At 37.7% G+C, this 15,263-nt stretch overlaps 1 protein-coding gene across 6 annotated transcripts in view; it reads left to right on the top strand.

Moving 5' to 3' along the window:
* Positions 1–15,263, top strand: part of rgs3a (regulator of G protein signaling 3a) — a 161,174-nt gene that overhangs the window by 85,064 nt on the left and 60,847 nt on the right. Inside the window, exon 1 of one of the 6 annotated variants that reach the window (XM_047372378.1) lies at positions 10,217–10,500. The exons of the other annotated variants lie outside the window; for them this stretch is intronic. Within the exon in view, the coding sequence (XP_047228334.1) occupies positions 10,447–10,500 (54 nt within the window). The 5' untranslated portion in view covers positions 10,217–10,446. Of the gene's footprint in view, positions 1–10,216; positions 10,501–15,263 lie in introns of those variants that run through there. 6 annotated transcript variants of the gene reach the window in all.

The raw sequence follows: 15,263 nt of genomic DNA, 5'->3' as shown, positions 1-15,263 counted from the left end.
CCTTAGAGGCAAATAGTTTGTGTTCAGTCACCTTCAACTATGTTTAATTATATGCAAATCAGTTTTGTGAAGTATGAAAGATGTGAGGAAAAAGTCCCGTGTGTTCCTTTGGGTGGCTTCATTTCTGAAAAGGAAAGGAGAACACGCTACCATAGATAGATGTGCGCATCCATGTGGGTCACATCCTTCAACAAAGGCAATCTCCTTCACATAAGTAAAAAAAAGAAAACTCACAAAAACTAAAATGTATCATCTGGCTAACTAAGAACTGGAGGTAATTTATTCCTCTGTGTTACCCGATGAGTGTAAAACTGTGCTTTGGGATTTAGTCTAAACCTGATAAAATACTTACCATCACTGCCTTGAACTACAGGTCCTTCTCAAAATATTAGCATATTGTGATAAAGTTCATTATTTTCCATAATGTCATGATGAAAATTTAACATTCATATATTTTAGATTCATTGCACACTAACTGAAATATTTCAGGTCTTTTATTGTCTTAATACGGATGATTTTGGCATACAGCTCATGAAAACCCAAAATTCCTATCTCACAAAATTAGCATATTTCATCCGACCAATAAAAGAAAAGTGTTTTTAATACAAAAAACATCAACCTTTCAATACTCATGTACAGTTATGCACTCAATCGGGAATCCTTTGGCAGAAATGACTGCTTCAATGCGGCGTGGCATGGAGGCAATCAGCCTGTGGCACTGCTGAGGTCTTATGGAGGCCCAGGATGCTTCGATAGCGGCCTTTAGCTCATCCAGAGTGTTGGGTCTTGAGTCTCTCAACGTTCTCTTCACAATATCCCACAGATTCTCTTTGGGGTTCAGGTCAGGAGAGTTGGCAGGCCAATTGAGCACAGTGATACCATGGTCAGTAAACCATTTACCAGTGGTTTTGGCACTGTGAGGAGGTGCCAGGTCGTGCTGAAAAACGAAATCTTCATCTCCATAAAGCTTTTCAGCAGATTGAAGCATGAAGTGCTCCAAAATCTCCTGATAGCTAGCTGCATTGACCCTGACCTTGATAAAACACAGTAGACCAACACCAGCTGCTGACACGGCACCCCAGACCATCACTGACTGTGGGTACTTGACTGGACTTCTGGCATTTTGGCATTTCCTTCTCCCCAGTCTTCCTCCAGACTCTGGCACCTTGATTTCTGAATGACATGCAGAATTTGCTTTCATCCGAAAAAAGTACTTTGGACCACTGAGCAACAGTCCAGTGCTGCTTCTCTGTAGCCCAGGTCTGGGGAATGCGGCACCTGTAGCCCATTTCCTGCACACGCCTGTGCACGGTGGCTCTGGATGTTTCTACTCCAGACTCAGTCCACTGCTTCCGTAGGTCCCCCAAGGTCTGGAATCGGCCCTTCTCCACAATCTTCCTCAGGGTCCGGTCACCTCTTCTCGTTGTGCAGCGTTTTCTGCCACACTTTTTCCTTCCCACAGACTTCCCACTGAGGTGCCTTGATACAGCACTCTGAGAACAGCCTATTCGTTCAGAAATTTCTTTCTGTGTCTTACCCTCTTGCTTGAGAGTGTCAATAGTGGCCTTCTGGACAGCAGTCAGGTCGGCAGTCTTACCCATGATTGGGGTTTTGAGTGATGAACCAGGCTGGGAGTTTTAAAGGCCTCAGGAATCTTTTGCAGGTGTTTAGAGTTAACTCGTTGATTCAGATGATTAGGTTCATAGCTCGTTTAGAGACCCTTTTAATGATATGCTAATTTTGTGAGATAGGAATTTTGGGTTTTCATGAGCTGTATGCCAAAATCATCCGTATTAAGACAATAAAAGACCTGAAATATTTCAGTTAGTGTGCAATGAATATAAAATATATGAATGTTAAATTTTCATCATGACATTATGGAAAATAATGAACTTTATCACAATATGCTAATATTTTGAGAAGGACCTGTATAACTTTCACCCCACACTGCCACCAGTGGTAGAACAAAATATAGGTCAATGTGTAAACCAGCGTGAAAATACCACCCAAAAGAAACCAAATAAAATAAATCAAACTATAACCCAACACTAAGAATACAAATGGCTCCTGCAATTACTGTTTTATCAACACTAAAAATTTCTTAAAATGAATCAGTTATATGTTTCATGCACTAGGCATTTTCATGACGGTGTTCAGGAAATGCTGTAAAAGAGCTTTACAAAATTACCCCCTGATTCTCATATATACCTTGTGTCAGAAACCTTATTTCTCCCCTTCACACCTAAAGCTGAGCAAATTCACACTTAGCTGAAGTATGCACCTCTCTCAAGAGTTATTTTCTAGTGTGCAGGGCAAGCAGAATACTTTCTTAAGGATCCATAGGATTCAAATCCATTCTGACTACGTTTTCGTTCATGTTTATTTCAGCAAACATGCTTATTCCTTTATAGTGTCAGCAGCTGCCCTACTTTCTTCAGTCCCTGAACACAGTCGATGTGTCTTTATAGGAAAAAATTGGGCTTTTGCACTTTTTCAGCAATCTTCTTGCTATTGTAAAAGTTGGGATTGATGATTATTTTCCCTTTCAGTGTGTGGTATTCATAAACCTACAGTACAGACCAAAACTTTGGACACACCTTCTCATTCAAAGAGTTGTCTTTATTTTCATGACTGAATATTGTAGCTTCACACTGAAGGCATCAAAACTATGAATTAACACATGTGGAATTATATACTGAACAAAAAAGTGTGAAACAACTGAAAATATGTCTTATATTCTAGGTTCCTCAAAGTAGCCACCTTTTGCTTTGATTACTGCTCCACACACTCTTGGTATTCTGTTGATGAGCTTCAAGAGGTAGTCACCTGAAATAGTTTTCACTTCACAGGTGTGCCCTGTCAGGTTTAATAAGTGGGATTTTAAGCCTTATAAATGGGGTTGGGGCCATCAGTTGTGTTGTGCAGGAGGTTGATACAGTGCACAGCTGATAGTCCTACTGAATAGATTGTTAGAATTTGTATTATGGCAAGAAAAAAGCAGCTAAGAAAAGAAAAACGAGTGGCAATTATTACTTTAAGAAATTAAGGTCAGTCAATCCGAACAATTGGGAAAACTTTGAAAGTGTCCCCAAGTGCAGTCGCAAAAACCATCAAGCGCTACAGACACTGGCTCACATAAGGACCGCCCCAGGAAAGGAAGACCAAGAGTCACCTCTGCTGCGGACAATAAGTTCATCCGAGTCACCAGCCTCAGAAATCGCAGGTTAACAGCAGCTCAGATTAGAGAACAGGTCAATGCCACACAGAGTTCTAGCAGCAGACACATCTCTAGAACAACTGTTAAGAGGAGACTGTGTGAATCAGGCCTTCATGGTAAAATAGCTGCTAGGAAACCACTGCTGAGGACAGGCAACAAGCAGAAGAGACTTGTTTGTACTAAAGAACACAAGGAATGGACATTAGACCAGTGGAAATCTGTGCTTTGGTCTGATGAGTCCAAGTTTGAGATCTTTGTGTCTTTGTGCGGCGCAGAAGAGGTGAACGGATGGACTCTACATGCCTGGTTCCCACCATGAAGCATGGAGGAGGAGGTGTGATGGTGTGGGGGTGCTTTGGTGGTGACAATGTTGGGGATTTATTCAAAATTGAAGGCATGTTGAACCAGCATGGCTACCACAGCATCTTGCAGCGGCATGCTATTCCATCCGGTTTGTGTTTAGTTGGACCATCATTTATTTTTCAACAGGACAATGACCCCAAACACACCTCCAGGCTGTGTAAGGGCTATTTGACCAAGAAGGAGAGTGATGGGGTGCTGCGCCAGATGACCTGGCCTCCACAGTCACCGGACCTGAACCCAATCGAGATGGTTTGGGGTGAGATGGACCGCAGAGTGAAGGCAAAAGGGCCAACAAGTGCTAAGCATCTCTGGGAACTCCTTCAAGACTGTTGGAAAACCATTTCAGGTGACTACCTCTTGAAGCTCATCAACAGAATACCAAGAGTGTGCGGAGCAGTAATCAAAGCAAAAGGTGGCTACTTTGAAGAACCTAGAATATAAGACATATTTTCAGTTGTTTCACACTTTTTTGTTCAGTATATAATTCCACATGTGTTAATTCATAGTTTTGATGTCTTCAGTGTGGAGCTACAATATTCATAATCATGAAAATAAAGAAAACTCTTTGAATGAGAAGGTGTGGCCAAACCTTTGGTCTGTACTGTATATCAAACAATAGATTTAGAATGGATTCTTTTGTTGACTTCACCAAATTTAATATAACTGCTGTTCTGTTTCACTGATTTCTACAGCTTGACTTCATAAAAAAATTTAACATGAAGCAAATAGCCTACGAAATTGAGCAAAGATTGTCTGGAAGCCAAATGGATGTTGTTCAGGGTTATGAGATATTCATAAATTATCATGACATCACAAATGTTTTATGTTAACTTTCTCATACACTATTGAGAAGAATAAGCATTTTTTCTCATTCAACGCATTTGGTCTAAATCTCTGTCTTTTTTTTTTTTTTTGTTCTATCTTAACTGTAAATATAAATTTAGTCATAACTATATTTATTACTTACCAGACCACGGTCAAACAGCAAAATCCATTTTTGGCTGAGAGGAGGAATTATTAGTCTGAACATTCCTGAACCTTTGATTCAAAGGCCTCATTATTATTGTTTTTCTTTTTTTTTAAATATAAAAGACAAATCAGTACTTTGCCCCATTTCTTGTAGATTATCACAATAAATTCAAGTGGTTTTCTTGTCTGGAGAAGGTTCATGATTTACACAACTAATTTAAAATAATCTGCATTTCTAAGGAGACCAGTGGAACTTGTGTTATCCTCAAAAATATTTTAAGTAATGTAGCTTGATTGTATATAAACTGATTTAAGAAACATAAAGGGACTATGTCTCTCAGCTGGCCTGGGAATGCCTTGGGTTCCCCCCGGAGATGTCTGTGAAGAGGGAAGTCTGGGCATCTCTACTAAGCCTGCTGCCCCCGCGACCCGGTTCCAGTTTGATATTAAGAAAAGTAATCAGTTTATTAGGGAATACAGCAACAAATTTCAAATATGTATTTAAAATCTGCAGTTTGCTTTTGTTTTTATAAAAATAAACATTTAGTCTTGTGGATTAACGTGCTAAAGAAGTCTTGAAGCTCCTCCACTGGAAAGCTTCCGGTACATTTTCGTCTGAGCAGCATCAGCCACTAAGATGCCGGAAAAATAAATTTGCACAGCTGCGCACACACACACACACACACACACACACACACACACACACACACACCCACACACACACACACACACACACACATACACACACACACACACACACACACACACACACACACACACACACACTAAAATTGGAATCTAAACAAGACCGCCTGTTTTGAAAATGACAGCCACACTTACATAGTTAGCATTTGACATGCAATGCTGGCACTCCCTCACTGAGTCAGTAGAGCAGAATCAAGCTATTTGGACTCAAAAAGTTGTATAATTTTCTACTTGAGCACCATCAGTACATTCACATAAAAAGTGAAAATAGATGACTGCTGCTGCTAATGAACAGTTCAGCTGTCCTCTCATTTCACATTAATGGGAATCTTAGCTGCAGACATAGTTGTATTCAAGTATTTATGTTGAGGGAAATTATGATGACTGACCAGGGGCCCTTTCTTGTTCACTTTCTTTGGTACTCTTTAACTGTGATGATGGATTATATTATCTTCCTGCCTAATTATTCACGTCTCCCATCTCAGACAAGCACAAAAGCACTCAGAGACACATGAAGTTCAGTGACTGAGAAGAAGTGTTTGGGAATGTGCAACTGTTGATAAGCATATCTTACCACTGCACTACACACATTTTACCAACCAGGACAAAATGACAACTTCAAAATAAGTTCTTTGCTTTAATTCTGTTTGACTTGTGGAAGATTGATTGAATGAATGAATGAATGAATGAATGAATGAATGTTTTCTTCTATTTCCCTCTTCTTTTACCACATTCCTTCCTTTGATTAGCCCATGCTAGGGAATGTTTGTTTCCTTTTTTAGTCTGTAGAAAGCACACTACGTATGCAAAAAAACATCATATGATATTTATGCTGCATAGGTTTGTGCTTAAGTAAGTTTTTTTTTTCTCCCATATTCAGTTTTTGTTTTTAAATGAACTTTATGTAAAGCTACTTAAGTTTCTTTTCACAGTTGCAGTGAGAATACATTCTTTGGGGAGATGTTTTTCATATTAATTTTGGTTTTTACTTGTATTTGCACTTTTTTTTTATTATATTATAATTATACAACAAACTCCAATGTGCACAGATGTGATATGATTATAGATTTTCCTTAATCCACACAGGATGAAAATTAAAACCCAAGACTCTAATATATACAAACACCCCCATTAATATTTGGATATATGTGCTTGGGAAGTTGCACTTCAACCACATGCTTTTTGTACCCATCTACAAGGTTCTGACATAAAACTGATTGGATATTTGACCGCTCTTCTTGCCAGAATTGTTTTTTTTATTTTTATGTGGTCGGTTTCCTGTTAGGGACCAATTTGTTTTTTAAAGACAAAAACAATGCAATATAAGTGGAACTCAGTGAGAAATTTTTAGATAAAACGTATTTGGGGTATATGCACATGTTCAAGCCTTTGGTTAGAATTTGAACAATGTTTGGATTGCAGAACATCCACAACAAATTCAGACTTCATTCAGTTTTAATTTTTGAAATCCATATCAATATGTGTGTTGTGTACTTATTACACAATATTTGGGCCATACAAAAAATGGTCCAAATACAAAATTCAAAATTAAATTAGTATGACATTCATGCACACAGTTAGTGAATGTTTAAAATTACTGCTGAAAGCATTTAATTTACTCGAGTTTTTACAGAGTTTGTAAACTTCAACAAGAGAGATAGTCAAGCTCAGAAGTCTCTGGCACTGATGTTTTATAGTACAGGAGCTGAAAAGTTGAAGAGTTACTACTGTAAACCAAACCATTAGTCTGTAAATTAACATAAAAGTATAATAAGTTGCTATGGTAACCCTGAACCTCATTCAACTGAGTAGGAATGTGTGTCTCCTTTCCTTGTCTAGTTCCAATTCGCTGTATTTTAGCATCGTAACATTCAGTGATTCACCATGATGTTCACATTTCAGCTGTAGTTATCTTATCTATACAGTTCTGTTCAGTATTCCTTTCTTATTGTAAATTCCTTGTTATAAAGACGAACTGTTTTCAAATAATACATTTTCTGCATTACCTTTGAAGCACCTGTAGTTGCTGTAGACACCATTTTTTATGTTGACGGGTTGGATGTCTACTGGACCAGCTTCATGGGACCAAAATCAAATAACCATAATAAGTTTAACAATAAAATTAAAAAGATCATCTGCAGACTCTTACCGACCGAAATCGTTCTGTCACCAGATTGATGTTAAAACCTACACAACAGTACATATCACTGCTAAAACTGGATTTATAAGCAAGCTCCCATCGAAAGATGATTGTCAGTAGGCCACTGAGAGCAACAGGGCAATATTACAGAAACTGGAGTTGTGACAGAAGTCAGGCTTTCAATGTTAGGCGAGAAAGGTGATTGAATAGGAGATCAAATATGAGGAGTGACAAATGTAAGCGTATAAAACATTGTTAAGTTTTTATCATTTTCTACTCTTGCAAAACGACACCTGCAGTTTGGAATTTACAGCATCTAAATGTAATTTTTATTATGGTAAACATCTGAAGCAGCACATATCGTGTAATTAACGTGTCTCCTGCTCCTATTGATTCACTGCACTAAAGCATTTTCCCCTTTGGTGTCTCTAGTTAGACATGGATGAATTCTTTTCATCTTCCCTTTGCTTGTCACCTCTGTTCACACATCCATGCTCAGACACACACCACTCACACTGCATGCTATTTTTGGGGTGTGTTGTCTTGACATCCAGATTTAGAACTCACCTATTTGAATATAGCAGATGTGGGTTATATTGCTAAACTATTTACATGATTATGGTCAATCCATAACCTACATTTGTGCTATTCTTTAGACTTGTGTCCAAAACAATTAACTTGTTGTGGCAGAGTACATCCTCCAAGATGGTTGGAACAAAGGAATACAAACTACTGGAAAATGTAGATGCAGCTAAATATAGTGGGAGTAACTGAGACCAAGGAAAGGAAAATTAGTTGGTCCCCACATATTTCTTATTACATGTGCAACCAAATTGGTCAGAGAGGCTGCAAGTCATATAAAAAGAAAAGGTAAGAAATATGTGATACATTCACAGGGACCATATTGGTGCAAGTTTAATGAAATCTTTTTTGTTTGCTGCACACAGATGGTGTTATTCGAGCTCATGTTTATTTAATTTCCACTTTCTTCTATTTCTAATGTTCTCTGTGGTTGAGAATTTGAAGCAAAGGTTTAAGCATTACATAAGTGGGAAAGATAAAAGATCATGAACAACATACTTCTATTTATTCTACTCATATTTGTTTTTTTTCTTATCTCTTTCCTTAGATTCATATTGGTGTTACTTTTTACCTTTTCTCATTTTAGTAAATGATGCATTTGATTTACGTTCAGAAGTCAGTATTTTTACATACCAAGTTGGAAAAACAAAATAAATGAATTTGAAATTCTGACTTGAAATGCCAGAGGTCCTGAGGCCACCCCATTTTATTAATATTAAGTATGGCAGTTCTGGATATAAAATGTTTTGAACGTTGTGGAAATAAACAGTTTATTTGCACCTCTGCCAATTTGTTTTCCTAATTAAAATCTTACTGTCTCTGTGTTGGAAGAGTTGGAATCTATAGCTGTAGACAAAATGCACTGTCATCGCCTTGTATTGCTAAAAGTAGTTATCTTCACATAAGCAGGCAAATCCCACAGGCTCAGCTTGGAGGTGACGTCATTCCCAAATCCGAGTTGCAACTTCAAACCAATTGCAGGAAAAGCACTGATTCTTTCTTCCACTTTCATCCCATTGCACTCTCTGAATATCACTACTTTTTTTTCTCCAACACCTTTTCCTCTTTTATATTCATGCTCACATTCACAAAAATAAGCAAGGCTGAACAATGTTAATCAATGCAGTGTGCAGTGCAGAATTAATTCACTGACTTTATTAAAGAATTAGTGATTTCCCCATGATGGGATGATGTTTGCCGTTATTTTAGCTCACCCTTTAACTATTCATAACTGGATTGCATAATGGTAATGCATCCCCACAGAAGGTACTGGAGATAAGAGCTTTGCAGACTCAGTCCTAAGAAGGGAATGCAAAGCATTTAGTCCATCCCTCTCACGTTCAATTATGCACATTCTTCAGAGTGAAAAATGATGCCTGTTCCACCGAGCATGTAAAGAAGTTTAATTCCCACATTAATAGGCTCACTTTGATCCAAAGACCCTTTTTGATTAATATAAGTATTTGAAAGCAGCTGTGACATTTGGAATGGTAAACATTTTACTGACCAATAAAAAAGAAGTAAGCAGAGAAAAAAGGGAAACAGTAGAGTCTAGCTTCCTCTAAGTTGATCTTCTACCTTTTAAATGTCACTTCATTACTTCATGCCTCATCTGTCTATGTTGTCTCTGCCATACCTTTGGCTTCATATGGAAAGCAGGACAGCAGTCCGTGCAGTGTAACCAACAGGGTCTGAAATGGTTGGTTTGGCAGCTCTTTGTATATTAGCACATGATATGATTAGATAAGCCCTGATTAATAGCTTGCATGACTGCCTTTAGGTGCAAAACAGACACATGGTCAGTGTAACAGAGCAGGTTAGTCCCTGTGTGTGTGTCTCATTAGATGCAAGAGACACGGCCCTTACCATTCTTCTCCTTTACAGGTTTTAAATTGAGGCTTTGATTCACGGCCGAACAAGTTCTAAAAATAGCGAGTTGGGGAAGAAAGGGGAAAGCAATAGAATGGGAGAAAGAGGGAGGGAGGGAATGAAGGACACAGGCTGCTTTGGTCTCTGCAGAGTTAGTTGTATTTGATCTTTTTCCATCAGCCCCCCACCCTCTTCTCTAGGTTTTTAATACATCACATTTTCACAACTCCTCCTTTTCATGCTCACAACTCTGTCTCTCCCTCTGATTCCATCTGTCTTTCCTTTTTTTTCCTCCCAAATCCCTCTTTTAGCCCCTCTCCTTCTGCCCACCTTTTCCCTCCTCGCTGTCTTTTGCACACACGTTGGCATGCACGTTATCACTGAGCTGGGGCAGAAGCCGGGACTGCAGCAACAACACAGACAAGAAACAAGACACAAGGAGGAGAAAAGCAGTGCTGACTCGTTTTGAGGAACACAGAAATAAAAAACATCTCAGGATAAGTAGTCTGCATCTACTTGTAGTGCTGCTGACAGTGTTTGTGGATGAACGCTACCTTTCTTTGTCGCACACTGGGACACGCAGCAATAGTAACACACTTTCATGCACTCATTCAGACGAGCAGCAGCGCTGCCTGTCCAGATGCCAGTGACTAAGGTAACTTATTCAATCTTTTGGGGATTCTGTAGTACTAGTCAATCTCTAAGCTCATTCAGAGACTTGTGCTGCTTTAAAGTGGTGATTGCATTTAGTACATGTGGTTCATTTGGATTTGGGAATTTTTCACTGTATTTAGGTGGGTGTTTTATTTTACTAAAAAAAAAAAAAACAAAAAAAAAAACAGGCAAAACCAGTTAGTAGAGATTAGTTAGTAGAAATTCCTGTTTCTGCACTGCGGTTATTCAGTTTTTGGTTGATTCAGGTTCTAGATGTTCCACAGCCAGAGAGGCTTAAAGTATGCTTTTAGTGGATTAGATTAATGCATTTCTTAATTATTACATGAACTGCACAAGTGTGATTTAAAAGCAGTTTGTGCTTGCTTTTCTTTGTCTTGCCTTGATTATCATTGAACTGTCGGATATTTAAATCTTCAGGATATCGTTAGTGATTGACAGCTTTTGACCAGGGCGGTGTGTGAGTGTGTGTGTACTCTACTCTTCATTGTCAATCTCTGTTTCTGTTTATTGAGATGTCTGTCTCAGAGATTGGAGAATTTATAAAACCATGAATGCCATGAGGTTGAGTTAGCCGCTCAAGTTATTTCTCATAAGTGCCCAATCAATCATGTAAGCCTTAATTTGAATTTTCTAAACTAATGTCTTAGATACTAAATGTACGTTTATGGCCAGAATTATTTACAACCCTGGCAGATTTAGATTTAAAAGTATTTTCATTCCACTAATACATTTGTATATGATAGGAAATGAGACAGGCATTTGTCAAAAGATAATAAAACTGTATAAAGGTTATCATTTTGTAAAATTATTTATCTTTTATTTTATTAAAAATGGAATGTTTACATTTTTTTATACCCTCCTGAATAGAACAATGTTTACATCACATAATTTAAATCCTTTTTACAATTGCTGACCATCTTTTTGACTTTTTCTGCTGGTATTTTGACAGTTTATTTTCGATGATGAGCTCCAAGACGTTTAGGCTGGAGGCCTCCTTGCCATCACACATTAATCTTAGCCCCCTTCACAGTCTCTACTGGACTTGAGATGGGACACTGGCCCAAAAAGGTTTATGTTACTTCAAGGCAGAAAACACATAATCTGCTAGGGTAAGGGTATAGATAATTTTGAGCTTAATTGCATTTCTTAGACTAACTGGAGGTGGCGGTTCTCAATGTATATTAAATCCATATTTCTTTTAGTAATAAAAGGCCTCTTTAGCTCACCTGGCCGAGTGGTTTTTCTGTCTGTAGAAACTAAACTCCTGACTTCAGTCAGCAAAGCTTCATGTCAATCACACACTAATGACTATATGCCAGTTTTTTCCTCACACACTATACAACCTTAATGTCACCATTGAATTACAGACACAATAATCTGAACAAATTCCCAACAAAATGTCTTGTGTACTAAGCAAAAGTTTTACTTAGTGCTGTGCAATGAATTACATTTGTGTTTTAATTTTAATTTTATCTACAGACAATAAAAAAACAATGTAATGGACAAAAAAATAAATAAGTAAAATAAATTATTACAATTATTTAAATGCATTTTACATTTTCAAGTATGCTCCTGTTTTGTTCTTTCAGTGCAACAAATGCAATGTATTTCTAGATTTAATGAGTAACCATGTTAAATATCAATATTGACCAAAAATGTGTGATCAATATTTTTTCACTGTTATTTCTAATTCGTTCACTGTTATCAAGCAGCTCTAGTTTTACTACACATACAGTACATGCTTCAACGCAACATGACAGATAAAGAAATTACTTAATGACTGCATTTAATTCCACAGTTTCGGGGACTGTTTAGTTTCCCTCTAGTTAAGGTGCCTTTTAGAACAACATCTGTCATCAAATCCGTAATGGACAAATTCTTCTTGAGCTACCGTTTTGAAGTTCAAGAACAATATTTTCATGTAAGAAATAAAACGTAAGAGCAATAATAATAATAATAATAATAATAATAATGGTTCTAAAATGATAATACAACAGTTTCTAAAATAGGAAAATTAAAAAAAGTCAAAAAGTGATTTTAGTTTTACCTCATTGATTAGGAAGTTTACTGAATTAAAGTGGAAATAAAGCTTGAGCCATTCGGCCTTCCATTTACATGCTTTGTATCATCTGCCTGAAGATAACCTGTCAGATTCAGAGAACAACATGTGTGGTGAATCAATCTAAGTCTGTGTAAACTGGGCAGCATCTGAGCCATGAGCTTACAACACAGATAGTCTGCATGGATCCTCTCATCCAGATCACAGTCCAGGTGCATGCTCCGAGACCTGTCCAAGGTGTAAGTCACCTTTTCTACAATGGCCACTTGAGATGCATGAGCACAAAGCCCCCATCACTCATTTATTCAGTATTATCAATGTGGACAAGGTTATGCTCTCTCTCATTTCTTGGCCAAATAACAGCACAAATACTCAGTTGCCCTTCGACTAGTGCCAATGGAAGTGTTCCAATGTACAGTCTTTTGCTGACATTGTTCTGATTGAAATCAGTGAAATTTAATTGGTGTCTTTAAAAATTGCAATGGGTAGTATCAGTACTTTAAATTTGGCTTTGCAATCATAGACTAAAGGCTAGAACATAGATCTGTCTATTGTGATATCCCTATAGCCCATTAGCTTATTTTGCTGTTTAAATTCTTTAATTAAAGCCCTTGAATCTCAAATTAAGGTTGTTAAATTGGAATGAATCATATAGATTTGGATTGAATTGGATTGTAAGTAACTGCATATACATTTGGCTTGTTTGTATTTAAAACCACCTTGGCATGACATTTGTAGTAAAGTTTATGATGTCCAGTCTCAACATGCTTAATTATTTCTAAAGTTTGTAAAGTTTGTTGCTTTAGCACGTTTGAAGCCAGATATCTGTGACATTTCTATTATGGATTTTCCCTTTTTTTCACTAATCATTGTTTTCTCAGAATATTCAATTCCATTGTTACAAATATTATTAGAACTTTTAGAACTTTTGTTTAGAAAATATTTAGCTCAAGCACTGAAAGTATTTAGTTAGAAACATAGTTCAGTACAACCCGAAAAGTATCCAAATTTTAGAACTAAGTTAGGGAAATACAAAGAGCCACTACCAATTTATGTTTTTAGGTGCGGTTTTTTTAATGTCTTGTAAGATTTATAGCATCAATACACCCGTAAAATTCAATTCAATTCAGTTTTATTTATATAGCGCCAATTCACAACACATGTTGTCTCAAGGCACTTCACAACAGTCAGGTACATACATTCCAAATAATCCTAACCATTGAACAGTGCAGTCAGAGTTAGTTATATATTCAAATTGGATAAAATGTTTTTCTGTCTGAGGAAACCCAGCAGATTGCATCCAGTCAGTGACTTGCAGCATTCACTCCTCCCGGCTGAGCATGTAGAGACAGTGGACAGTCACTGGCGTTGACTTTGCAGCAATCCTTCATCCTGAGCATGCATGTAGCGACAGTAGAGAGGAAAAACTCCCTTTTAACAAGAAGAAACCTCCAGCAGAACCAGGCTCAGTGTGAGCGACCATCTGTCACGACTGACTGGGGGTTTGAGAGAACAGAGCAGAGACACAAAGAGAACAAAGAAGCACTGATCCAGGAGTACTTTCTATGGGAAGGAAAAGTAAATGTTAATGGATGTTGCTCCTTTAGTCGTTTCACCTAGAAAGAACAGATCAACTCTGAGCCAGTTTTCAAGGTTAGAGTATGAGAGAGAGCACATAGAGTTAGTCACAGTAAAAGCTCAGTCAATCGCCATGTCTAGGAAAGAGAAAGGGTTAAACACTAAAAGACAGGGCTATGTGAATCATTGGTAGAGGGTGAGCATTAAGTTGTTGCCAGCAGAAGCTCGGACAATTCCCCTCTCCAGAAAGGTCTCACAGGTAGACACAGAGCCTGGCCAGGTGTAGCTTCTAGGAAGAGAAAAGAGAGAACAAGGTTAAAAGCTGAAATAACAGCAAATAATGCAAAATTGGAGAGTAGTGTGAGAATGTAGCGAAGAGGGTGAAGGTGGTCGTTATGTCCTCCAGCAGCCTAAGCCTATAGCAGCATAACTACACAAATAGTTTCAGTTCAGATTATTTAGTTAAACGGCGCTTATTTACAAAATATATTTTACATTGTTTTCAATGCTTGTTGAATTGTGACACCCATGGAAGTCTCAGCCTCCACTTTGAGATGCGTTGTTATATGCATTTCCACTTTTGCAATATTTCTATGTGTGGAAGAAGAACAAAACCACTGTGACAACATCTGCAACCTAGTAGACCTTATCTTGGCTTGCACAAAACCATCACTGAAGGTCTTAGCTTTTCTGCCATAATTCTGCATGTTTTTCCAAAATTCAAGACCACATATATCTCTATATACTTCAAAACAACACAATTGTAGGAACATCTCAAACGATTTGAAGTAAAGGCTAGCTGAGCTTGTGTTGGTGTTGGTACTGTATTGTCAGTATTTCCTTGGTGCAGAAACCAAACAAAAAAAAAGTTTAAATTAATGAACTGCACATTGCAGCTATTGTTAGTCCATCTTCAGTATAAATAAATCAGATTTTTATAGTATCGCCTCCAAGCCCGTCTGCTTTGGTTGGGTACTCAAAAATCCTTCAGTCTGCATGATAATGATAATGAGATGGTTGCAGACAGAAACAAATGTGCAGCCATAAATTACACATTACAACTTTCATAAAACCCTTTGAGTCCTCTTCTATATTGAAACCATTCA

Source organism: Girardinichthys multiradiatus, chromosome 8 (genome assembly GCF_021462225.1).
Source record: "Girardinichthys multiradiatus isolate DD_20200921_A chromosome 8, DD_fGirMul_XY1, whole genome shotgun sequence".
In the NCBI taxonomy this organism is placed as follows: domain Eukaryota; kingdom Metazoa; phylum Chordata; class Actinopteri; order Cyprinodontiformes; family Goodeidae; genus Girardinichthys; species Girardinichthys multiradiatus.
This window is presented reverse-complemented; position numbering and strand designations above follow the sequence as displayed.